Raw genomic sequence first — 25,186 nt, forward strand, 5'->3', positions numbered from 1 at the left:
TGCTTAACCTGTCCTTGGGGGCAGCTGGGAGGATTTGGGGGGGGTCCCCTGCGCCTCCACAGCTCCCCGCACCAGGTACTGGGGGGGTCTGGCCGCAGGTCCCCCCTCCTGGTCCCCCCTCCCTGGAAAAGTGCTTGGGAAGGAGCCAGGCAGGGACTCCAGACTAACAAAGTGCCCCCCAACCATCTCCGCACCCCCAAATATCTCTGCCCCCCCCCAAATATCTCTGCCCCCCCCCCCAGCACCTCCAGCTCAATGCAGAGCAGGGTGGCTGTGGTCCCCATCCCACCGGTCCCACGGCACCATGCTGGGGGCGCAGCACATCCCCCCCCCCCCCCCAGAAGGAGCTCGCCCTCACTGGGAACCCCCCCAGGTCCCCGACACCTCCCACCCCCTGTGCGTGCCCCACGGGTGCTGCAGGTGAACCCCCAGCTGGGGGGGGGCCACTGCCCCCCCCCGGTGCTGGGCTGGGTGCTCCGCCCGGTGCCCCCCCTGTCTGTGGGACCCCCCCCAGGTGCAGCACTGCTGGGCCACGTGCGTGGTGCAGAGGGGTGCAGAGGGTCTCCAGCCAACGAGCCCCCTCCCCGCGCTGGGCCACTGCCCCCGGGCACCAGTCGCCGCCTTCTCCACCTCCTCCTCCCTGCCCCATTTCCTTGCGCATCCTCTTTCCGTTCTGATGTGCCCCCCATCCATCCGTCCATCTGTCCACATGTCCATCCCTCCATCCCTCCATCCATCCCTCCATCCATCCGTCTGTCCGTCCATCCATCCGTGCATCCCATTATCCATCCCATTATCCATCCCCCCCTCCATCCCATTATCTGTCTGTCCATCCCTCCTTCCATCCATCCCAACGCCCCCATCCCAGCAGTGGCCGCAGCATCCCCACGGCTGGGCCGGGTGCCGGGGGGGGCTGCCCCTGCCCCTGCCCCTGCCCCTGCCCCTGCCCCTGCCCCTGCCCCTGCCCCTGCCCCCCCCCGTTCCTGCCGGGGGGGGGCGCCGCCGGGCGCCGGGCGCACGGGACCGGGGGGCGCCAACGGGGGCGGTGCCGCTGGGGGGCCCCCAGCCCGGGGGGGACCCCCCTTGTGCTGCGATCCGAGCCGGGGGGGGGGTCGGGGGGGGGGGCCGTGGGGCCGCGGCCCGGCCCCGCCGTGTCCCGGCGCCGCCCCCCCCCCGCCTCCCGGGCGCGGCTTCCCGCGGGGGGGGCGGAGCGGGGCGGGGCGGGGGGGGCACGGGGGGGCCGCCGCCATGGCCGCGCTGTTCGGCGGCGTGGAGGGGTGAGGGGCCGCGCCGGGGGGGGGGGGACGGAGCCCAGCATGGGGGGGTGGGGGGAGCGCCTGCAGACCCCCCCCCCCAGCACCCCCAGCCCGGGTGGGGGCCGCATCCGCGCCCCCAGGCCTCTCCTCACCCCCCCCCGGTGCTTGCCCCCCCCCGGCTGCTTGCCCCCCCCCCCCCCCCCCCCCCGTGCGCCCCCGTGTCCCCCCCCCACCCCCAGGTGCCCCTTTGGCACCTTTGGGGGGGGGGGATCGTGGTGCAGAGTCCCGGGGGGGGTAAAAGCAGGGTCCGTAGCCCCCACCCTAGGGATCCCCACCTGGGGGGGTCCTGGGGGGGGGGGGGGTCCGGCAGCGCAGGGCCCGGCAGTGACCCCCCCCCCCCCCCGCCTTGTCCCCGCAGGGGGGGCACCCGCTCCCGGGCGGTGCTGGTGGCCGGGGATGGCCGGATCCTGGCCGAGGTGGAGGGGCCCTGCACCAACCACTGGGTAAGCACCGGGGGGGGGGGACCCCAAACCCCGAGGCGACACCGCCGGTGACGGTGGCGGAGCTGGGGGCCCGCGGGGTGCCCCCCCCCCCCCCACCCCGAGGGGTGCTGGCGGGGGGGGGAGGCTCAGCACCGCTCCCCGGGGTGCCCCAGCTGGTCGGCGCCGCCACGTGCGCGGAGAGGATCCAGGAGCTGGTGAGCGAGGCCAAGCGCGAGGCCGGCGTGGACCCGGCTGTGCCCCTTCGCTCGCTGGTGAGCCCCCGTCCTCGTGCCCCCCCCCCCCCAAACCCCCCTGCCCCGGGTGACGTCCCCCCGCGGTGGCAGGGCCTGTCCCTGAGCGGGGGGGACCAGGAGGCCGCCATCGCCCTGCTGCTGGAGGAGCTGCGGCGCCGCTCCCCGCGCCTGAGCGAGAGTTACCGCCTCACCTCCGACGCCGTCGGGGCCATGGCCACCGCCACCGACCGCGGTACGGGGACGGCCCCGGGGGGGGGACGAGGAAGGTCCCCCGGGGGGGTGTTGTTGTACGGGGTGCGGGGTGCCCGGCGGCGTCCCCGAACGCTGTCGCCCCGCAGGTGGCATCGTGCTGATCTCGGGCACCGGCTCCAACTGCAAGCTCATCAACCCCGACGGCTCGGAGACGGGCTGCGGCGGGTGGGGGCACATGATGGGCGACGAAGGCTCCGGTGAGGATGAGGAGGGTGGGGAAGGGGTTTTGGTTTGGGGGGGGGTGGTGGTGGGGGGTGTCTCACGTTGGTTCCGCGCCCCGCAGCCTACTGGATCGCGCACCGGGCGGTGAAGATGGTCTTCGACTGCATGGACAACCTGGAGGTGCCGCCGCACGACGTTGGGCACGTCAAGCAGGCCATGTTCGAGTACTTCCAGGTGCCAAACGGGGAGGGGGGGGGGGGCTCGGGGGGGCCCAGCATCGCTCAGGGCTCATGGCGGGGGGGGCCCAGCGTCGCGCAGGGCTCACCGCGGGGCCCTCTCCCAGGTCTCGGACAGGATGGGGCTCCTGACCCATCTCTACCGCACCTTCGAGAAGGCCAAGTTTGCGGGGTTTTGCCAGAAGCTGGCAGCGGGTAGGGCACCGTGCACGTCTGGGGTCGGGACCCGAAGCAGGTGGTGGTGGTCCTGGGGGGGGGGGCGGTCGGGGCTGCCACGCTGGGTGCTCGCCGGGGACCGCCCCGCGTCTCTCGCTTCTGGCCGCTTTGCCCCCCTCAGCCCCCAGCACCCCAACTCCCCATCCTCTCGCTGCCCTTCGACCCGAACGCCCTCCGCCCCCTCGAGCGATGGGGAGCGGCCGTCAGGGTGGGGACGGGCACCCGTGAGCACGGGGACACCGCGAGCGATCCCCGTCCCCGTCCCCATCCCGCCGCCCCTCTCGGAACCAGGTGCCCAGGCTGGGGACCCGCTGTGCTGCCACATCTTCAACAAGGCCGGGGAGGTGCTGGCTCGCCACGTGGTCGCCGTGCTGCCCAAAATCGATGAGGTGAGAGGTGGGGGACGGGGACGTCCCCTCGTCCCCTGCTCCTGTCCCTGGGGTCCTTGGTGGGGCTGTCCTGACCCGGGGATGTGGGACCCCCTGCTCCCGATGCGCCACTGGGATGGTGCCGAGGAAGCTGCTCGGAGCAGGGGTCTACTGGTTCCCTGGGGGTCTCCTGGTCCTGGGGGGTCTCTAGGTCCTGGGATCTCCTGGCCCTGGGGGTTTTGGGGCCCCGGGGGTCTCCTGGCCCCGCTCCCCACCACGGTGGGGGCTCAGCCGCCGCCTGCTCCCCGCGCAGAGCCTGTTCCAGGGGGAGCTGGGGCTCCCCATCGTCTGCGTGGGCTCCGTCTGGAACAGCTGGGAGATGATGAGGGAAGGTGAGCGGGGGGACGGGGGGCGCCCCACGCCCTGTGGGAGCTCCGCGTGTCCTCCTGCGCTCCCCCCGAGCCCCCTGGTGACAGTGGGGCGGGCTGGGCCCCCTCCCCAGGGGATCCCAGGGGACGCTCATCTCGCTGCTCACCCCCCACCCCGGGGGTCCCGGTGGCTCCCGCTGCCCCCACACCTCCTTCCCCCCCCCCCCGCAGGATTTGTCCGGGTGCTGGCACAGGCCCGGGGGGAGCGTCCCGGGGGCCCCTTCACCCACTTCAGCCTCTTGAAGCTGAGGCACTCGTCGGCGCTGGGGGCGGCCAGCCTGGGGGCGAAGAGCATCGGCCAGGCGCTGCCCCTGGACTACGCCAGCAACGCGGACGTCTTCTACAGCCACCGCTTCTAGCCGGGGCAGCCGCCACCGCCGCGCTGGGGCCCGGTGCCTGCTGCGCACGGAGGAGTCGGGGTTTTGTACGAGTGCGCCCCGGAGTGCCGCAATAAAAGGAAGGGAGGGGCAGAGCCGCTGGCTGCGCGCTGCTTCGGGTGCTGGGGCCAAGGGGGAGGAGGAAGGAGGAGGAGGAGGAAGAGGAAGGCTCCCGATGGCCACAACGCGCTCCGGCCGCAAGGTGCCATCGGTGGCCACCAGCTCCGAGCTGGGGTGGTCCCCGTGTCACCGTGGTCCTGGTCCCAGCGCCCTGCAGCAGGTGCATGGGGACGGTCGCGGTCAGCTCCCCCGAGGAAGGGACCACACCACGAGGAAGGGACCACGAGGAAGGGATCCACGAGGAAGGGACGTGGGGCTATGGGGCCACCGGGCCGTGGTGCCCACGAGCCCTGGGCTCACTCCCGGCAGGCACGGGGAGGTTGTGGCTGGGCACGTGGCGTCAGCTGGGGCTGGGGTAAGGGCTGGGCTTGGGCTGAAGGAGGAAGGAGAGAAGAAAAAGGGGGGGGAGAGAGAGGAGGGGAGGAAGGTGGAAGGAGAAAAGGGGAGGAAATGAAAATAAAGGGGACAAACGAAAATTGAAGGAAATGAAAGAAAAGGGGGAGAGAGAGCAAAGGGGAAAAGGGATAAGAGGAAAAGGGGAAGCAAGAAAAGAGGACAAAGGGGGAAGAAAACGGGGAAAAAAAGGAGGAAGAAAAAAAAAAACGCTGCCCATTTTGCTTCTTCGTGTTTGAAGTAAGCAGCACGGGCTCGTGCCTGAACTTACAGCACCAGACCAGGCTGCCGCTGCCTTCCAGGACAGACGGCTGCGATCAGCACTTCTCCAGCTCTTAACCGAGGTGAAGGGGGGAGAAACAAATCCCCAGGCCTCCCAGCGCTGCTGCCCTGCAGTGGCCGTGCCTCGGGTCCCGTGGATTTCGGACGGGCCGGGCAGGAATCGGCCCCTCCAGGCTGGACGGGAGGTGCAGGCGCTCTCCGTGGGGCTCGTCCTGCTCCGGCAGCCGTCCCGTCGGGTTGCTCCGTGCACAGACGTCCCCGTCCAGCAGCAGGACGAGCCCCGGGCAAGAAGTCCTGGAGGAAGGCACAGCCCAAGGGGGCTGCCCTCTGCCCGCTTCCACGCTGGGAATCGTCTCCCCTGCCTTCCCCAGCTGGGTTCCTGGTTTGGTTTGGTTTGGTTTGGTTTGGTTTGGTTTTCCCCCGGTGCCAATTCCTGGCCGGTCCCAGCCTGGAGCTGGGTCCTGCTCCGCTCCTGAGCCGCCTCCAGCAGAGGATGCTGAAGCCAGCGCTGCGGAGCGGGTCCAGGGGAGGGAATTTAACGCCGCGGGGCCGGCGGAGGGGGAAGCAGCGGCCAGGAGCGAGAGGAGAAAAACCCTCTGAGCATGTCGAGCCGCCTCGCTGCTCCACGCAAGCAAAGTAATCACGGGCGCGTGGCTCCAGCCCAGCTCCAGCAGCACTTCGCAAGTGGCGAGCTCATCACCGCTGCTGCAGGTCTCGGATCTGCTCACGGTGAGAAGCAAATCCTCGTGGGGACGGGCGGTGCTGGGCCGAGGCGTGTGATGGAGCTGGCGCTGGGCGGCGAGCTTACCCAGCCTCCAGGGAAGATTTCTGCACTGCTCGATTCAAAAAAGAGTTTATTTTTAATAATGCGTTGTCCGAAATTTACAGCACATCATCGGAAGGTCGTTTTGTTGTTTGTTTGCCTTTTTTTTTTTTTTTTTAAGAAATCAAACAGAAACCAGAAAAAAGGTAGGGGGCAAACACCGAGCCACGGCTCCAACAGAAGGCTGCGCCCGCCCGCCCTTCCGACACCCCCCCTGCAAGCGGCTCCGGCCCCGCGGCGCTGCGGACACCAGAACGCAGCGAGTGGAGCAATGCCTCCGGCAGCGGTGCTCAGCTCCAGGCAGCGGTGCTCAGCTCCGTACCGCCGTGGGGACAGCGGGGCCGAGCACCCCGAGCTGCGCCTGCCGTCCAGCTGTGCGCTGAGCGGTGCTGAGCTGCCCGGGGGGACCAGCCGCCCGCTGCAGCTAAGGCCATTAGCTTCCATCTCTGCAGCCCCCGAGGGATCGGTAATCCCCCCCCCCCCCCAATTAACCGGTCTGTTTAATTAAAGGGAATACTGGAAGTAGCTGCACCTGGGACAGCCCGGCCGGAGCAAGCCCCCAGCGGTGTGTTTGCCTCGAATGCCAGCCTACGGGCACTGCGGGCAGCACGGGGACGCTGCCCTCGCCCCCGGCCTTGAGCTGTGTCCTCGCCTCCAGCCCCAGAAGCAGGCTCAGCCCTCCCTCGACCCCAAAACTGAGCCCTGGAGGAGGCGATCTGCTCTCCGAGGGGCAGCGGGGGGGGGGGGGAAAAAGGGTCCTGGGAGATAAAAGCCCGTGGCTGGCACCCGCGGAGCCTGCAGGTGATGGAGGGGTCCTCCCTGTTACAGGGGGTCCTCCACGTTACGGGGGGTCCTCCCCTTTACAGGGGGTCCTCCCCTTTACAGGGGGTCCTCCCCTTTCCAGGGGGGTCCTCTCCTTTCCCAGGGAGGCTGCTTGAGACCAGCTCAGTGCCGGCCTGCTCTGCCACACGCCTGAGAAGGGGCTGCGCTCAGTTCTTTTTGGATTTATTTCGACGAGAAACGAAGGTAGAGACGCTTCAGGGCCGCGGCCTGTAATGCCGGGTAAGCTCAAGGGTCGGGGGGGGACATTCTTCAAGGAGAACGTGTTGTATGGCAGAAGCGCTTCCCCCCAAAGGCGGGCGGGGGCCGGGGCACCGGGTTTCCCCCCCGCAGGGGCGCCCAGGACCCTCCAAGCAGGCAGGATGCTGCCACCTCCGCGCAGCAGCGCACCGAGGAGCGCTCAGCACCTCTCCGAGAGCTGGGGCAGCCCGCTGCTCGCAGGGAGTCGGGGCGTGCAGCCTTGTAACGCTTCACCCGTCCTTTAGCTAAAGAAATCCCGTCGAACGGAAACACGAGGAGCCCGCGTGGCTCCTGGCCTTGGGCGGGCAGGGACCCCCGAATTGTAGCCAGCGAGGGGCCGGGCTCCCCGCCGGCGGGGCCGCAGCAGGCGGCACGGTTGGCCTCTGGAGCAGGAGGGGTGCCGGGCTCCAGGACAGACCTAAGGGCCGCAAGCCCTAGAAAGCAAAAACCGCCAAAAAAAGTGCTAGGAAGAGTTAAAAAAAAAAAAAAAAAAAGGGAAAAGAAGGAACTGGAAGCGTGGAGCGAGATCCCGCCACGGGGCAGCAGCTCCGCGGCGCCGCAGAGCGCGGTCGCGCCCCGTCCCTCCCGGCCCCCAGCGCCGTCCCCACCGGAGCCGGGGACACGGGGACCCAGTCTGTCCGAAGGCAGCCCCCCGTCAGTACTTCACACCGGGCACGAACTCCTTGGCGTCTGGATTCAAGTTGCTTTTGCTCTGCAAGAGAAGCAGGACGGGGGGCTGTCCACGGCCACAAACGGCGGCGCCCCCCTGGCGAGCGTTGCGTCCCCCCGCAGACCCGACCCCGTTTGCAGGGGCGCTGCCGCGGGTTCCCACGCGGACGAAGCCTCCGGGGGCGCAGAGCACCCCGCGGGGCCTCCCCAGCCCACCCTCGCCCCTCGAGGTGCTGTTTAAGGGGCACCAGCTCCGACGGGTCCGCTCCCAGGCAGGGTTTTTGGGGGGGGGGATGCAGGGGACCCCTCTGCTCCAGCCTCAGCACGGAGCTGCCGGCGCAGGCTGCGAGGTGCCAGCAGCTGCACTGAGCGCCGCCGGCAGCAGAGGGAGGCAAAGCAGCTCCAGCAGCAGCTGCACGGCAGCTTTATGTTCCATAAACACGGGTACGTGCATCGGGTGCTCGGTGCCTGGGCTCCCTCTGGGCGCCCCAAAGAGCCCCAGCTCCGGCCAAAAGGCAGGGACGGACCCAGCGTGCCCGGGGAGCAGGGAACAACCCCGCGGGCGCGAAGCCGCAGCCCCATTCCCACCGCTAAGGGATGAGGAGCTGGGATGTTTGTGTCTTCAGGATATGCCCCAAAACGGGTGCCCCCGTGGCAGTAAGCTCCAAAAAGCACCGCCACCAGCACATGGCCACCAGCCCCTGCACAGACGCCCCGTGGGGAAAACCCCAAAGGAAATCCCCCCCTGCCCAGGACGGGGCTCTGCTCTTCGCCAGGCCTCGCAGCAAGCCCTCTGAGGCCCTCTTACCAGAATGTCCTCCGAAGCGTGGCCGTCGCCGACGGAGAGCCCGTTCAGCTGCTGCTGCAGCTGCCCCATGCCCTGGGGCAGGTCTCGCGAGGGGATGAACCAGTCCTGGTCTTCTTCGTCCAGCATCTCCTGGAAGCAGCGGTCCAGAAACTCCTGCTCCTGCAGCTCCTCCTCCACCTGCCCAAAGAGAGCCGTCAGCAAACTCCCCGGCCTGGCGTGTCCCCTGTGCCAGCCCCGCCTGGCAGAAGCCGACTGCATCGGGACGCGTTCCCCTGCCTGGGGACGCAGCGGTGCCCCGGGGGCAGCCAGAGCAGGCGAGTCCCGAGGGGACAAAACGCTCCGAAAAGCTAAAAGCTCTCCGCGTAGCGCCAAGGCAGCAGAAACTACAACCAAAGTCCTGCCGGGAGAGGCGAGCTCCGTCCCTGCCACAACGTGGAGCAGCCCCGGCCCGTGCCACCCGCCCCTGCCAGAGCCTGCCTGTACGGGATGGCTGGGAAGGCAACCCCAGCAAACCACCCAGCCCTGCCCTCCCCGGCCAGCCCCTTCTTATTACTTTAAATTACAGCCGGTACGGACAGGGAGCGAGGCAGGGCAGGGGCTGCGCACAGAGCGCCCCGAACGCAGCCCGAGCCCGGGGCAGGAGCGGATTTCGGTGCCATGGAGCCACCTCTTCAACTCTTCGCTTGGAGCTGGGACAGATTCCCTACAGGAGGGGTTAAAAGCTCTCGCGAGCAAGCGAAGAAGCCCCGAAAGCTGCCTCCAGCCCGAACTGCTGGAGAGCCTCCCTGCACCAGCCTCAGGAGCCAGTTCTGGCCAGGAACGCCACCCCCACGGCCCCCACCAAGGCACCCCATAACTACCCGCAGCTGGGTTTCCAGCGGCCGTCCTGGAAAATGCATTTTCTGCTCACCGAGTGGAGAGAACCCCCCGAACCCACGGCTCTGCCGCCTCCTGCTAAAGGTTGGGCTGCACCAGCAGCCCGCCCGCTGCCGGCACAGCTGCTCCTCGCAGCCTGAGCCCACTGCTCCCTTTTTTGCCCCCCGGGCTCTGCTGGCTCCCCGGGAAAGGGAACCTCGGGAGCACGAGCAGGGGAGGGCTGTGCCAGGAAGCCCCGGGGTTTGGCAGCCGCCTGCCCGCTCCGCTTCCCCAGCGCCTGACCCGAGGGAAGCCGTGCGGAGGAGGTGAGGACGAAGCGCGGAGAGCTGTGAGGCGATGGGAAAGTGGCTCTGGGGACAGGCGGCTCCGGGGACAGGCGGCTCCGGGGACAGGCGGCTCCGGGGACAGGCAGTGCCAGCCCCGGGTGGCCCTGGCAGGTACGCGTCCCCTCTCTGCTGCTGCAAGCGCTGTGCCTGCTGTGTCCCCTGCTCCTGCTGGGGGCTGCGCCCAGGCTGGGCTCCGGAGGCACCTCCGGGCGCTCTGGGGGAAGCAGAGGCGAGCACCTGGTGCTGTGACCCCCCTGCCTCTCTTTGCAATGCCCTGGGGGCTGCCTGCGGCCCTGTGCCGGCTCAGGAAGCCCCCCCCAGCCCCAACCCCAGCCCCTCCACGGTGCCTGCCCACGCCCCCCCTGCCCTGTGCTCCCCCAGGACCTGCCGTCCCGCGGGGCGCAGGAGGACAGCGGTGCGCCGGGCCGTCTGATTCCAGCACTTCCAATCACGGCAGCGCTTTCCGAACACGAGCCAAGGAATCTCGCGCGTTTCCACCAGCGCCGCTGCTGGTGGGGGCCGGCTGCCGCTGCCCGGCCCCGGCACCAAAAACGCGGGGCCCTGAGTCACAGCCCGGCATGGGGCAGAGCCGCGGGACCAGACGGAGCATCGCCACATGGAGATTTGCTGCTGAGAGCGCTGGCAGAGGGCTGACGAAATCCTGCCTCGGTCACCGGGGGTGTGGCGGGGCCACGAGACGGGGCCTCGCTCCCTCCCTCCCTGCCTGCGTTTTACCAACCTCCAGCTTCCCTCCCCGCACCCGGGGGTCTGCAGCCAGAGCTCGAGGGGATGTTTTGGGGGGGGACGCTTCACGGAGGGGACATTTCAGGGAGGGGACGAGGGCTCTGCCTGCCCGCAGCGTGGCTCCTTGTCAGACCCCCCTCCCCACCACGGACCAGAGCCCCCCGAGCCTGCCCAGCTTGCCCGAAGCACCCGGTGGGCAGCTCTCCTGCCAGGTGCCTGCTCCCAGAGCATCGGGACCACCGCACCGAGACGGGGGCTCCTCCTGCAGTGACATTACCGGCTGCAAGAGCTCGGTGCCGGGGGGACAAAGCCACGAGCGCCTGCAGGTTCAGAGCCCCGGTTTTACACCGGTTCCCTCTGAGCACGCGGAGGGTGAGCAGCGAGGTACAAAAGGGGTGCACGGTGCTATTGCCGGCCCCGAGACAGAGCCAGCAGGGCCGGCGGCATCGTGGGGTTTTCTGCCCTGCAGCTGGACCCCTGCCCGACACCAAGCAAGGGGGAGAGCTGGGGGGAGAGCCGGAGGGAGAGCCGGGGGGGAGCTTCTCCTCTGCTCTGCCCTCGCCCCCCCTTCACCCCCACAAACGCGGGGCTGGCGCCGCCCCCCCCACTCTCACCTGCCTGTTGAAGTCCTCCTCGTTCTCCATCCACATGTACTCGGCGAAGGGGTTCTTCTCCTTCTCATCGTGGCCGTTCACGACCTGCTCCTCCTTGGATTTGGGGCTGGGCGTCGTGGTGCTGGCGACGTCGGAGCCATTCATCATTCCTGCCTCTGGGAGGAAAGGCACCGGGGGGGGGGGGATGAGCCAGGTCCCGCGCCCCCCGAGCGGCTCGCAGGCGGCACGCTTGCCACGAGCCACGTCGGCCGAGAGCGAACGGGGCAAGCGCAGCAGAAACCCCCCTGCTCCAAGGTGACCCCCCCTGCTCCAAGGTGACCCCCCCTGCTCCAAGGTGACCCCCCCTGCTCCAAGGTGACCCCCTGCTCCCCCCCTGCTCCAAGGTGACCCCCCCCCTGCTCCAAGGTGATCCCCCCTGCTCCAAGGTGAACCCCCCCTGCTCCAAGGCCACGTTTTTCCAGCAGAGGCACGGCGCCGTTCCCAGAGCCTCGCCCGGAAAGCGCTGGGAGCAGCTCTGGGGTCTGGCGGTCCGAGTGCACTCGGACACGGCTTCGCGCGAAGGTCCCACCCGCCCGGAGGGTCCCAAAGGGGGGCTGCGGGCGCGTAACGTGGGTGTTCTTTCGGGGGAACGGCAGCGAGAGGCAGCAGCTGGCACCCTGCGGGACTCGGGCTGCTCTCCCTGCGCGGCCAGATCCCCGCGCCCCAGCTCGGGGCCGCCCGGCGCCCTCCCTCCCCGTGAGCGCCTCAGTACCCGCGGGCACCCATCGCTGTCGGAGCAGCCCCCGCACCCTCCCGCCACGACAGCAACCTGCGGGTAGCTGGCCGTTCGGCACGGCCGGCCTGACCTCTCCGCCAGCCTGCAGGAAGCAGGCCAAGCCACCCAGCCCTCGGTTATTTATTCGAGACGCACCCCAAGAGACCAGAAGCGGGTTGGCGTCGCAGCCGGGGTTCCAGCAGCACGAAGCAGACCGCCCCCTGCGCCAAACGCTTTGGAGGAGCGCGCGTGCGGGGTCTGCGTCCCTGCGCCTGTGCTGTAGGTTTTTATTTTTTGGAGGGCATTTCACAGAAGCTGGCGAGTCGGTGAGGCGAGGCCGGCCGTGCCCTAGGGCAGACGCCTTCAGACACACCAAACGCCCAAACCTTCTGGTTTCAGACGCCCAAACCTTCTGGCAGTCCCAGCGCTCGGTGCCAGCGAGGAGCTCGGCCTCTGGAGGTCCGCAGGGTGCCAATGTGGCGCCGAGACCGAGCAAAGGTGCGCGGGAGCAGCAGGCGAGCCCAGACGAAGGGCCAGCGTGACGGTGCCGAGAAGCGCCCCGGCAGCGGGGAATTCCTCCCCGGGTTGTGTTTTCCCCTGCCCTGGTGAAGGCCGTGCCCGGAGTCGGGCCGGGGGCAGGCGGGGAGCAGCCGGCGCCCTCCCGGGAGGAGCGCTTCGATCAGCCCAGGGGAGGAGCTGGGCGGGCAGCAGAAATTTGCTCTCTCGTCCTCGCGGATACGGAGGGGTTTGTTTTTTTTTTTTTTCCAGCAGAAATCGGGTCTGGAGGGGGGCGACGGAGACCACCAGCGATGGTGGGAACAAACACTTTGCAGAGGAGACGTGCTTCTCCCCCCCTGAGAGCCAGGAACGGTTTCTGACGAGCACCACGGGTGCTCCAGGCACACTTAACCCTGGTTCAGGACGGTGGGGACGAAGCAGGCGACCTCCCCGGGCCTCCCCGCGTGGCCGGAGAGGCGGAAGAGCAAGGAGGACCCCAGGTCGGGGCCCCCATTTGATGCCGAGCTCCTGCCCCCGGCTCGACCCCACCAGTTCGTGCGCTCCCACCTAGGCACCTGCTGCCGAGCACCGCACTACGGTCCCCGCACGTCGTCCCGGACTGGCTGCGTCCCCTTTTAAATTACGTGGCCCCCTTGTTTCGACCCGCGTCGCAGCTGGCGTCGGGTCTGCGCCCCGACAGCTCCGCAGCCCCGGGGAGCAGCGACCCCACCTCGCCCACCAGCGGCAGCCGGGCGGGACACGAAGCACCGCGGGTGCCGCAGCCGCCTCGCACTGCTCCCGCCGGAGGGCAAACCCTGCCGCCGGCACAGCCCTAAACCAAGCCTCGGTGCCCGGGAGGGGCCCAGCTTCACGGCGGGGTCTCCCGGCAGGACGGGATCCCCGTGGAGCCACCTTTACCCTCAGAGGAGGGAGAAGGGCTCCGTATCCAGCAGGAAAACGACGCCGAGGCCGACGCGATGGCTGCGCCTTGTTAAGGGAGGGCTCGCGCACAGCGGGCAGCCAGGCCTGGCGAGGGGCGGATGGAAAAAACTGAGCCGCAGAGCGAGCGGGGAGGCGCTCGGGTGTCAGGGCAGCGGCTCTCCCCCTCTCCGTGCCGGGAGCGCAGACCCTGCCGGTGCCCGGGGCCGGGCTCTCCGCAGAGAACGCGCAGCTGGAGGAGTGGCACAAGGGAGGAGGCTTTTTGTTGGGTTTATTTGCAGGTTTTTTTTTTTCCTGAGGAAAAAGAAAAAGCTCCCTCTCCCTCCCCAGCAGCCCCACGCGCAGGCTCCTCCGTAATTTCTGGCCGCAGGAAGGGACCCGGCCCCGGGCAGGGCTCGCGGCTGCGCCACGCGGGGTGCAGGAGGGCGGCGGGGGGGCTGCTCCCTGCCTCGGCAGGCACCAGAGGCGCGGGGCTCGGTGGAGACCTACAAAAGGCGGCGCTTCTGGGACCCTCTGGCGGTGCCAAATGGTGCCCGAAGAGGCTGGGACCGAAGCAGCGTGGCCTCTCGTCACGTCCCCCGGAGGCACCCTGGGGAGCGGAGGGCTGGGCGGCCCCACGGGGAGGCGACCTGGGCTTCGTCTCCCTGCCAGGCTTGCAGGGAACCACGAGGGCTTTCGTCAGAGCCGCCCTCAGCAGGACAGGTTTTTCAGGAGGACGGGGAGAAGCGAAGCCGACAGCTCGCAGCATAAACAGATCTTAACAGCAGAGCAGCCGCACGGCGCCGGCGCGCTCCGGCCCCTTCCACCCCGGGCAGGTTTCGCACACCCAAACGCGGTCGAAAGCCCCGTCTCCAGCCCCTCCACCAGCCTCGAAGCCCCCCCCGTGGCTTCACCGCGGACGTTTCGGAGACCCCCAGGGGCCCGGAGCCACGCCGAGGTGCTCTGCTTCGCTCCGGAGAGGGGCAGGCGGCCGGCGGCGGCCCCGCAGACGCGTTCGGCTTCGGAGCCCCCGCGCTGGGCTGCGAGCGGAGGCGATTTGCTCGCCGGCCACCCCGCGGCCTGCTTGAGGCAGGGAACAGCCCCTCGGAGGCACTGCGGGCGCTCGGCGAACAGCAGGCGAGGCTTTGCGGCGGCGCTGCTCCCAGGCTCGGCCACGCAGAGCCCCGGGGGGGCTCCGGCCTGGGGGTCCCGCTGCCCCCGCGGGGCTCCGGCAGGGACAGGGGCTCCCACCGAGCAGCGCCGTGCCCAGCGCCGTGCCGCCTTCCCAGGGCACTTTTCCAGGCAGGCTCGGCGCGTGCGTTGGGCCGCGGGCTGTTTACCCGAGCGCAGCCGTCCCCCGTTGACACTCGCCCAAGTTATGCGCGGCGCCGCCGCCGCCAGCTCGCTGCTCCCAGCCCTGCTGCTGCTCCATTACAGGGGAAAAAAAAAAATAAAAAAATCGAAAATCTGTGCTCTTGGATAGCTTTTTTTTTTTTTTTCCCTTGGAAAACGAAGTCGATTTCACAGATGCAGCCACGAGCCCAGGCCCCGGGAGCTCCCGAGGCGCACCCAGAGCACGCGGGGCGCCCGCGGAGAGTTGGGGCCGTGCCCCGGGACGGGGGGCTCCGGGCCTGGGAGCCGCGTGGCGGGGGCCGGGTGCTCCCCTGGCGCGCCCCCGCTCCGCTTCGGTTTCTTCTCGCCACGGCCCGGAGCTGGGGCGGAGGCCAGGCGAGCTCCTTTCCTTTTGGGAGAGGCGCTCGGACAGACACGGGCTGGGAAACCGGAGCTCCGCCGCCTCATGGGGGGCTCGGCGCCTCGGTGCCAGCTCTGCCCCCCCCCGGAGCCACCCTCCCGCGGGCCGAGGGGCGAGGGGGGCGGCGGAGGAGGGACGGCGAGGTGCCGCAGCCCCCCGGGGTGCTCTCCGAGGCGTCCCGGTGCCGGCGCGCCCGGCCCTGGCGCCCCGCGAGCCGGCAGCTTCGCCCCCTGCGCGGGGGAGGCCGCCCGGTGCGCGTAACGCACCCGCCCCAGCTCCGGCAGCACCCAAAGGTGACCGATTTCTTCCTTTTTTTTTCTTTTTTGAGGATAACGAAGCGGAGACCAGGCAGGAGGCGGCAGCGCACGGGAGAGCCCCGGCCAGGGCCCGGCCCCGTAACGCTCCCCAGAGCTCAATGCCCCCCGTTTTCCCGAATCCCCCCCCCCCCCGGTTTGGCTCAAATCCCGTCATTTTTGGGGCATTTTACACGCGCCTCGGCCACAGCGCTGAGCTCGGCGGGACCAACGCGGGACGGCCGCCTTGGGAAAACCAAAAAAAAACCTCAGCGGTGGTTAAAGGAGAGGGGAAATTCCTGCCCGGGACCGGGACCGGGGCACGGGGCAGGGCTCTGGGGGCCGACACGCGGGGCTGGGGCACGGCCCGGCCCGGGGAGCCTCGCCCCGAGCCGAAACCCGTCCGGAGCGGGACGAGGAGAGGGGGAGGCGGTGGGGAGCTGGGGCCGGGCTGGATGGGGCCGTCCCCGGGGGCACGGGGCGCACACGGGGCCGGTATTGCCGGGGCTCCGTGCAGGGGTACCCGCTCCATCCCGGCGGCCCTCACGAGCCGCGAGGAGCCACCACCCGCTACCCGCCACCCGCCGGGGTCCCGTGCCGTCCCCGTCCCCCCCAGCCTCTGCTCCCGGTGCCCGGCACCGCTCCCGCCCCGCAGCGGTTCCCCCCACGGGGACCGCGTCCCGTTCCCGTCCCCAACCCCAGGGACAACCCCGCCGGCACGGCTCCCTCCCGAGCAAGGGGTCCCCAAACCCCCCGGCCCCGGGATTAACAGCGCAACGCCCCGCAGCGGGGACACCGCGTCCCAGTGCCACACGTCCCATAGACGCTGCTTATGGGGCCGCTGCGGTCCTCTGCCCCTTATGGGGTCCTTGGGGTCCTCTGCTCCTTATGGGGCTGTTGGGGGTCCTCTGCCCCTTATGGGGTCCTTGGGGTCCTCTGCCCCTTATGGGGCCGCTGCGGTCCTCTGCCCCTTATGGGGTCGTTGGGGGTCCTCTGCCCCTTATGGGGTCCTTGGAGTCCTCTGCCCCTTATGGGGTCCTTGGGGTCCTCTGCCCCTTATGGGGCTGCTGCGGTCCTCTGCCCCTTATGGGGTCGTTGGAGTCCTCTGCCCCTTATGGGGCCATTTGGGTTCTCTGCTCTTTATGGGGCCACTGGGGGTTCCCTGCCCCTCATGGGGCCGTCGGGGCCCTGTACCGGTTCTTTACGGAGCCGCCATGGTCCCAGAACCCCCCCAGCCCACCCCCCCCCCCGGGACACCGCTCAGCCCCCGCTGCCCCCCCGTGTCCCCAAACCCAAACCCAAACCCGGTGCTCCCGGGGGGCCGAACGGAGCCGACCCCGGCGCAGCCGTACCGGGGGGGGGGGGGCCTTTATCCCCCCCCGGCCGTGATGCCGAACCCCCGGGCAGGCACGGGGGGGGGGGGCGGGGAACGCCCAACACCGGGCGCTGCAGCCCCGGGGGCACCGGTCCCGGCCCCGGGACGGCCTCCGACGATGGCTCCCGGGAGGTGACGGCACCGGGGGGGGCACCGGGAGGGGGGGGGTAAGGACTTTTTTGGGGGGTTTTTGGACGGACGGACCGACAGACCTCCCGTTACCGGCGCCGTTAGCACCGGGAGGGCCCCGGGGACCGGGACCGGGACCGGGACGGCAACCGGGACCAGGGGACGGCAAGCGGGAACCGGGACCGAGAAGCGGGACCGAGAACCGGGATCGGGATCGGGATCGGGACCGGGACCGGGACCGGAAACCCCCGGACGCGGCGCCCCCCGCGACCCCCCCCGTACCTGCGGGGCCGCCGCCGCCGTCCGCCGCCGCCGCCGCCACCGGGACCCCCCCGCCCCGCCCCTCCGCGCGCTCATTGGTCCGCCCCCGCGCCGCCCGGCCAATGAGAGTAAGGCGAGGGGGCGGTGCTTAGGGAGCGAGGGGCGGAGTCAAGGCGCCGCTCGATGCGATTGGTCAGCGGGCCGCCGAGGGGGCGGGGCGGCGGGGGGACTCCTGCTCACCGCGCCAGCCGCCCCGCCTCCCGCCTGTGCCGCCGCGCGATTGGGCGCGCGGATTCGCGTCCTGGCCTATGGGGAGGAGAGGCGGCGAAGCGCTGCGGCTGATTGGCCGAGCGCGCGGCGCCCGATTGGCTGCCCGCACGCGCGCGCCCCACGTGGGGCTCCGGGAGGACGGCGGGGCGTGACCGAGGGCGATGTAAATAACGCCCCGCCGCCCTGATTGGCGGGGGGGCGGCGCCCAATGGCAGGAGCCGTTACAAAACAACCGCGGGGCGGATCTGTTAGCGAGCCGCCGGTTGGCGGGCAGCGGGTAAACACGGCGGGGCGGGGCGGGGCGGGGGCTGCCGGTGGCGGCAGCTGTCACGTGGCGGGCGCGTGGCACCGGGGCTGCCCCCCCCCGCCCTCCCCCGGGGTCACCCCCCTCGGGGGGGGGGCGGGGCCGGGGGACCCGGCCCCGCCCCCCCCCCGAGGGGGTGACCCCCGTGGGGGGGGGGCAGCCCCTTCCCCGGTACCCCTCCGGTACCCTCCCGGTAACCCCCCCCCGGTGCCCCCCCCCCCGTCCCCAAGGCGGAGCCAAGCCCCTCTCGGCGGCGCTGCCGCCCGCGGGCCCCCGTTGCTCCCCTCCGAGATGCCGGCGGCGGGCGGCGGAGGCTCCGCGTCCCGGCAGCGGGGGCCCGGGACCCCCCCGGTTCCCCTCCCGGTTCCCCTCCCGGTTCCCCTCCCGGTGCCCCTCGACCCGTTCCGGCGGTGAGTGGGAGGGGACCGGAACGACCCCGGAGCGGAGCGGGGCGGGGGGGGGGAGGGCGCAAATTCCATCCCCGCTGCACGTCCCCGGGGGGTCCTGGGGGTTTACCGGGGGGTCCTGGTGGTATACTGGGGGGCACCGGGGGATGAGGTTTACCGGGGGGGGGGGGATCCCCGTAGGAAAGGGTTCGCCCCGTGGGGGTTCGCAGCACCGGCTCCGGACCCCCCAGCCCCGTGCTGTGCCTGCCCCCGGTATCGGCCCCCGGTGCCCCGTGGTATCCCGGGGGGGGCGGCACCGGGGGATGGGGTTTACCGGGGGGGTGGGGGGGACCCCCGTGGGGACGTCACCCCCCCGGGGGGCTCACAGCACCGGACCCCTTGCCCCGTGCTGTGCCTGCCCCCGGTATCATCCCCCGGTATCATCCCCCGGTGCCCGGTAGGAGTCCCGGAGGGGGGGCCAAGTGCCAGCCCCCCCTCTGCTGCCCCCCCCCCCGAGGTGTCACCAGGGGCACCGGGGGCAGTCCCGGGGTGCCCGAGGGCTCCTTCTATGGCCGGGCGGCTGCTGCGGGCCGGTAAAAATAACTGCGGGGCCCCAACCGGGGCGGCACCGGGGCGCTGACACCGGGGGGTCTGCGGGTACCGGGCGTCCCCCCCCCCCCCCCCCCGCCGTGTCCCACCGGTGGGGCTTTGCCGCCGCGGCATCCCCCCCCCCCCCCCCCGCCCCCCATTTCTCCCCGCAGCCCCGTGGGTGCCGGCGAGAGCCCGGGGGACCGGAGGGGCCCGTCCCCACGCCGTGGGGTTACCGGCAGCCCCCCAAGGTCAGCGAAGGCCGGCGGGGGCCTGGCCGAGGCCCGGGAATGTCACCAATGCGCCGGGGACACGGGGACACGGGGACATGGGGACACGGGGACGGCTCGTCCCGGCCCCAGCTGCAGCCGCAGGAATTTTAAATACAGCCCCCGGGGACGCCACGGGGACACCGGGGGCCCCGTCCCGCGGGGGTGGCAGCCGGCAGCCCCCCGCGCCCCGTCCCCTGCCCGCCGCCTCCTCCCGGTTCCCGCTTGGGGCCGCTGGCTCCGGCTTCGGGCGCGCCTCGCTCCTCTCCCCTCCCCGTCCCGCTGGCGTTTTGGGGTGGGTTTGCGCCGCTTTGGGGTCCGCCTGGGCCCCCGTTTCGGGTTGGGACCTCACCACGCTGAGCGCTGGCTGCGGAGCAGGCCCCGAGCTGTCGGCCCTTCCAAAACGTCCCTTTTAGTCCCCAGACGTTCCCCTGCGCCACTCCTGACTGCACCGAGCAGGATCAGGCCCTCGGCCCCGGCCGCTCTGCTCCCGGGGGGGCACCGGGGCTGTGGGGCACGCGGGGAGGGGGGCGCGGCGGCCGTTTGGGATCGCCGGGAGGAAATTGGGGCGTCCCTTGGAGCTGCTGGGCGGGCGATAATCCCGGCGCCCGGCTCCGCAGCGGCGTGGCCGTCGTCCAAGCCCTTTTGGGACGCGCGCGAGCCGCTCTCCCCCGGGGCCGGAGCGGTGCCAGAGGTGGCACTCGGGGGGCAGGACGTGGCACCCGAGCTGCTGGCGGCGTGTGGCTGGGCGGGCAGCGCCGGCACCAGTGCTCCCAGTGCTCCCAGCGCTCCCAGCGCTCCCAGCACCCGCCTGCTGGCACCAGCCGCTGGCCTCGCGCCCCTCCGCGGGCCACGCCGCTGAGTTCATGCCGATGGATTGGTGCCGGGGGCAGCAGGTGCCGGGGCCGTCCCGCGTCTCCTGTTGCAGCCACGGCCGTGCCCTGGGGTGCAGCAGGGGGCACAGAGCCCGGGGCTGGCCCCGTGGCGCTCGGGGCAGGAGCTCGGCCGCTCTGCGTGGGGAGGACGGGGCGAGGACGGGTGCTGCGTGCGGCAAAACCCAGCCGCAGCCCTGGGAAAACCCCTGGGGGGCTGGGGGCGGGCGGTTCGCTCCTCTCTTGGGGCAGCCGCCCCGCTTCCCGCTGTGACCATGGAAGCGAGGTGAGCTCCCGGCGCTGGATTGATGCCCTGGCAGCATCAGCAAACCCCCCTCTGCCTGCTGCTGCTGGCGGCGCTGCTCGCACCCGAACCAGGCTTTCATCTCCTCGCAACCCCAGCTATCTCAGTTTGTTCCCATTGCCCTGTTTGCGCGCGTGGCTTCGCCTGTGCAGGCTGCGGGGCTGCTCCTGGGTGCCCTTTCTCCGGGCACTGCTGCCTGAGGCCACAGGAAGGGCTCAGGATCCCTTGGCAGCCGTGCCGCCACCGGCACGTCGCAGTGACCAAAACGCAGTGCGGCACATCTCTGGCGAGAGGTTTTGAGGCTCGGTACCCGAAGCGAGCAGAGCATCTCCAGCAGGAGCCGGGGGGCAGGTGCGGCAGGAGCAGATCGAAGCGGATCCACCTCGGTCCCACGGATGATCCGTCCCCGAGAGGCTGCGAGGCGCTGGCTCGGCCGTGCAGGATCCGTCCCGTCTGCGGCGCTCCCAGCTCAGAGGCACCATCTGCTGGGAAACCTCCCAGCCCGGAGCCACAGCTGCTGCGGGGCGCAGGAGCCAGCCGAGACTAGAGGAAGCGCATCTCCCCCAAAACAGGCTGGTTTTGCCCCAGAGATCGGGCCGGGAAAGCACCACCCCGCTGCTGGGGCCAGGAGCAGCAGCAGCACCCGTACAGACCCAGGCTCCCAGCCCCGTGGAGCTCCCCTCCCCAGGCTCGCTCCTGCCAGTTTTCAGGGGGAGCGCTCCCGCGAGCTCCTTTTGCAGCCTTTTGGGGGGTTTTCAGCGGCAGGGGGAGTGCGGGGACCCGAGGAGGCTGCGGTGGGGTCTGCGGGTCCCCTCGATGTGGTCTCCCCCATCCGCTGGGGATTTTGGCACTCCGGTGTGCGTGGCACCCGCTCCTGCCAGCCTCCTTTTTGCTGCGGGTGCACCGCGGGTGCTCCCGGCGGTGCAGGTGGTGGCCAGAGCTCCGTGAGCCCCAGCGCCACCGTGCCCGGGCTGTGGTTATCCCACCCCGCTGCCGCCAGCCCTGGCTCTCAGCCCTTTCCCGCACGGTGTGATGACAAACGGCCCACCCGCGGGCACACCGCTTGCCTCAGAGGGATCGGACCTTGAGGGGAAGCCCCCGAATTCCTGCCCCCCCCCCCCCCCTGCACAGCCCCTGCAGGACAGCCAGAAGCAAAACCAATCGCTCCCGGTCCTGTCCCACGCTGCTGGTGTCAGCCCAGCGGCTGGGAAACACGGACACGGGGCCAGGCTTCGCCGCGTGGCGGTGACGGGGGAGCAGCTGGGAGCCGGATGATTTTGTCCCCCTGCCAGATCCCGGCCCGACAGCAGGAGTGATGAAGGCAGCTTGGGGTTACGTGGAAGGGAGGGAGATTCCTCGTCGTGCTCGCACACGCACACCCCTTGTCTGTGCTTTCAGTGTTCAGGATGAGCGTTTATATGCTTGTCACCCGTGTCACCTCGCGGTTGAAGCGCTCAAACCCACTTCCAAGGGTGAGGCCTGGGAAAACGTCCACGCTGCCCTGAACTTGAGGTTATTCAGCGTTACACGCACCTCCCTGTTTGCAGGGGCAGCGTCTGAGACTTAGCTGTGGCCAGGACAGGGTCAGACTTGTCTGAAACTCCCGCAGAGCCGTAAGACTTGTGTCCCTTTGCCTCCTGCGCTTTGCATCTCACGAATTTCGCAGCAAGCAGAGCCCTGCGGGTGGCGGCGCCCCTGGCAGGAGCGGAGCTGCTGGGGACGCGGCCGGAGCTGGTGTCAGCACGGCAGGGGATGGCAGACAGGTTCGGGTTGTGTAAGCAGCCTACGTGTTTACATTCCCAAAGGTCCCGGTGCTTATTTAATGTTACCCTCTTAATGATGCCTTTTAAGACCACGCTTCTGTAATTGCCACTGGATGTTGAGCAGAGGCTGTGGCTGTCAGCCAGGCCCAGCGTGCCTGGTGGCTGGCTGTGCACCCGCAGGGACGGGGCACCCCTCTGCAGACTGCTCCCCACGCTCACCCCACACAACCAGGCACAGAAATCATCCTTTTCTGCGTGTTTTCCTCTCATCACACCCCCTCTTGGTGCTTAATCCGCGCCTCCTCTCGCCCTGTTCCTCCCTGCAAAATCTCTTGGCCTCTCTCCGAGGAAGATCCCCTCAGCTAGGAAGGCTTTCAGGTGATGGAGGCGAAAAGAATTTGGCTCTCAGAGCCCTGCCTCCTTTGTGCTCGGAGCTCAGTGTGTTGTGACTCAAATTCAATTTCTTATTTTTGGCTGTAATGTTTTACAGCTGTCACGGCAGCACCATCCACAGGAGCAGCACAGCAGTGCTGTGCAGGCTGAGCGTTCATCTCGTCTTTTGTTTATAAAGCATTTGACCCAAGCGGTTCTTTCCCAGCAAGATGTTTCAGCCTCCCAGCAGGTTCTGGGCAGAGTCTGCCTCTGGGAGGCTCCTAAAACCACAGACAACTCTGGCAGAGCCCAGTGGTCTCGCTGTAAAAGCTGAACCTCTCTTCTAGTCGACAACCAGTTTCCCCTCCCAGAGGACTTTCTCAGTGAGGACCATCGTGCTGGCCTGGGAATGGCAGAACAGACGCAGGCACACGTCGAGTAATTTAGCTGCAAATTCGATTCCCAAGCTTAGGAATTACGGCTTCCACCTCCCCCAAATGATGCCGTGTTTTTCCACCGCCTCGCTGTGCTGCGGTGGGAGTAAGGAATGCCTGTGGTCTGTAGAAGGCACGGGCTGCAGGGCTGGATGGCTCCAGGCGCGTTGCAAAAGCCAAGAACATTTGGAAGCCTGACCTTTAAAGGTTTCCAAGCCTGATGTGCTGGAGAGGAGCTGAACAGGTTTGGAGACAAAGACCAGCGAGCCATTTCTGTGTCAGCCCAGCTTTGTCAGGAAGCCCAGCGCCGGTGAATCATTCCCGGTGGCCGCACGCAAGGCTCCTGCGCTGTCCTGAACTCAAGTGACGAGCCGGGTCGGCGGCTGCCGGCTGCCACATTTGAACCGTGCTGACACAGGCTCCGTGTGAGCAGACGGCGTGGTTTTGGGCAGGGCTGGTCCCATGCCTGCTTTGTACCGTGCGTGCTTGGTTGGGTACGGTCACCGTGACGCAGCAGCAGCGTTTCTGGCTGCCCCTGTGGTTAGGTTTGGCATCTGATGTGGTGTTTTTGGGATGTAACGTGGCAGCTCTCGTAGGCACCCTGCCTCCTCAGAGCTCCCTGCGCCCAGACCTCGCCAGGCTGCCCCCAGCGATGGGCCCTTTTGGGCTGTGCGGTCAGCACCAAAGCTACAGGTTGTGGTTGGTTAATTGGGCTTGGTTAATTGTGTTTGGGTAATCGCGCTTGGCTAATTGTGCTTGGCAAACGATGCTTGGTTAATTACGTTTGGAGAAGCGAGTGTATTAGAGGCTCCAGCCTGCTCCCAACTACCAGGCATTAACGCTGCTGCTGCAAAAAGGAAGCGCACAGCCCAGGGAGCCTGGGTGAGTCAGAGCCTCAGAAGCCTCAGGCTCTGCGCCTGTGTTTATTAGGAAAATAAGGACAGGCACTGACTCCTCATCGCACCCAGGGCACCTCACGAGCGCCTCACGACCGCTTGGCGCCGCCACCGCGCACTAAGATGGCGGCCGCGGCGTGCCGCTTAAATAGGGAGGAGCCCTCCCGGCATGCCCTGCGGCACCAAAGGCGGGTCCCCCCCCCCCAGCCACGCTTGGCACATGCGCACTCCTCCTCAGGCTGCGGGAGTGCGGCCGCACATGCGCACTGCGGGCGCCATGCCCTCACCGAGCGGCCGGCCGCTCCGCGGCCTCGTGTGCGCTGTGCGCATGCGTGCCCGAACTAGCGGCCGCGCTCTGCGCCTGCGCAGAGCCGCAACGGGAGCGGGGGGGGGGCAGTGCGCAGGCGCACTGCGCAGCGCCCGCCGCTTCCCGGCCCGCGGTGCGTCCCCGGTGCGGCCCGGCCCGGTGCGGCCCAGCCCGGCCCGGCCTGGTTCGGCCCGGCCCGGCCCGGCCCGGGGCGGCGGCGGGAGGAGCGGGGAGCGGCGCGGAGCCGAGCCGAGCCGAGCGGCGCGGCTGGGTTGCGGCCTGCCGGAGGTAGGCGCTCGGCCCCCGGCCGCCCCCGGGCTGAGGGGAGGCACAAAATGGCGGCGGGGGGGGGGGGGGCGGGGGGAGGACCGGGGCCGGTCAGGGCCTCCCGGGGCCTTCTGGGGCCTGCCCGAGGCGCCCCCAGGCGGGCGGCAGGGCCCCGGCGTTCGTCTGCCTGCGGCCGGGGTCCCGGCACGGCGGCTCCGTTGCGTTACCGGGCTCGGTGGCGCAGCCCGGGTTTATTTACCTCACGGGTGTTACCGGGGGAAGGGCTCCGGGCGGTGCGCTGCTGCCCTTCGCCTGCTCCCGCCCCGGTGGGGTGGGTTTCGGTGGGAGTTCAGGCCGCGAGCTGAGCCCCTATGGGCAGCGCTCTTAAAATAAACCAAGGAGAAGCTGGCGTTGGGTTTGGGGACAGGGGCTGTGGTGTAACAAGCGGCCCCTGAATGAGGGAACGCGCCCGCTGGGTAACAAAAGAGGTCGGTTTTCGGTGCCAGGTCCCTGGGGAGCCCAGACCGCAAGGTTCACTCATGTCTTCTGGCACCGCACGCCGAGGTGCTGGGAGCCAGCTTCACCGGCCCTCCTCTTGTGAGTGATTTATCGGCTTTGAAGGAGATAAGGGTTGCTTGGAACTGGTAAAAAGAGATGAAAAAACAACTAAATTCTTTCCATTTCAGGCACCAGTGTAATCTCTTATGTAGGAAGCTCCAGATGTTTGGAGATCTGACTGTTTTTGAAGCTTAGACACGTCCCACTTCAGTGTGTGTGCCCAGTTCCAATAGAACGTGCACCCAGTTACAACTTTAATACAGCAGTGTAATACTGTTCAATTTTTAATTTATTTTTCTCCAGGGTCATTTAAAAAACTATCTAAACGAGTCATTAAAATCTATTGTGTTTTAAACCAATGTGGGCGACTGTTGTTTTCTTTTGTAGCCCATTCCTGACAGTGAAACACGGGGCCAGCTTTGGGCTGTGTTCTCCCCCCATATGGGATCGGTCGTTGGGCGTTTTGGATGTGAGGTCTCGGAGGTTGTGAGGTCTTGAAGAGGGTGGATATAGGAGTGAGGTAATTATTTTCCCTATTGAAAAGGCGCTCCTCAAGGGCAACGAGCATCTTTGATTGCTTTTTTGTCCAGTTTTAAAAGAAAAATCTGCCAGAACTAATGGAACAATCGTGCAGTTTTGAAGGGCGGAGGACATAAGGGACAGACTGATGTCTCTCCTTTTCCAACTCGTACAACAAGTGATACAACCGAGCAGTGGTGTTTGTCCAGGGGTGGGGTTCCAAGTGGCTGCAAACCCTGCTGCTCCCTGCTGCACGGCTGGATTGCTCTTCCTTCTTCTTTTTCCCCAAATATCTTACCGTTTGTGTTGGGGCTGAGTTCAGTGGCCCTA

General features: G+C 68.8%; 3 protein-coding genes across 5 annotated transcripts in view; 2 read left to right on the forward strand and 1 right to left on the reverse strand.

Annotated features, from left to right (window-relative positions):
• The first annotated feature begins 1,210 nt into the window (after positions 1 to 1,210).
• NAGK (N-acetylglucosamine kinase) lies at positions 1,211 to 4,126 on the forward strand. Its single transcript, XM_066997020.1, has 10 exons — positions 1,211 to 1,277; positions 1,675 to 1,759; positions 1,912 to 2,010; positions 2,083 to 2,224; positions 2,331 to 2,441; positions 2,528 to 2,640; positions 2,750 to 2,837; positions 3,150 to 3,247; positions 3,540 to 3,618; positions 3,826 to 4,126. Exons 1-10 carry the CDS (start codon positions 1,249 to 1,251, stop codon positions 4,011 to 4,013), a joined length of 1,032 nt encoding a protein of 343 aa, XP_066853121.1. The 5' UTR covers positions 1,211 to 1,248; the 3' UTR covers positions 4,014 to 4,126.
• A 1,537-nt stretch (positions 4,127 to 5,663) lies between these two features.
• PAIP2B (poly(A) binding protein interacting protein 2B) lies at positions 5,664 to 16,910 on the reverse strand. The gene is made up of 4 exons (XM_048045650.2): positions 16,769 to 16,910; positions 10,767 to 10,921; positions 8,207 to 8,383; positions 5,664 to 7,441 (listed from the first exon to the last, which is right to left on the reverse strand). The coding sequence occupies exons 2-4, from the start codon at positions 10,911 to 10,913 to the stop codon at positions 7,385 to 7,387; spliced, it is 381 nt and encodes a 126-aa protein (XP_047901607.1). The 5' UTR covers positions 10,914 to 10,921; positions 16,769 to 16,910; the 3' UTR covers positions 5,664 to 7,384.
• Positions 16,911 to 17,597: 687 nt separating this feature from the next.
• The window catches only part of ZNF638 (zinc finger protein 638), a 54,788-nt gene continuing 47,199 nt past the window's right edge, over positions 17,598 to 25,186 (forward strand). For 2 of the 3 annotated variants that reach the window (XM_066997034.1, XM_066997035.1), the window contains exon 1: positions 17,598 to 17,731. In XM_066997034.1, the coding sequence (XP_066853135.1) occupies positions 17,613 to 17,731 (119 nt within the window). In that variant the 5' untranslated portion in view covers positions 17,598 to 17,612. Of the gene's footprint in view, positions 17,732 to 23,410; positions 23,801 to 25,186 lie in introns of those variants that run through there. The other variant, XM_066997037.1, reaches the window with a different exon arrangement.

Source organism: Anser cygnoides, chromosome 4, assembly GCF_040182565.1.
Source record: "Anser cygnoides isolate HZ-2024a breed goose chromosome 4, Taihu_goose_T2T_genome, whole genome shotgun sequence".
Lineage (NCBI taxonomy): Eukaryota > Metazoa > Chordata > Aves > Anseriformes > Anatidae > Anser > Anser cygnoides.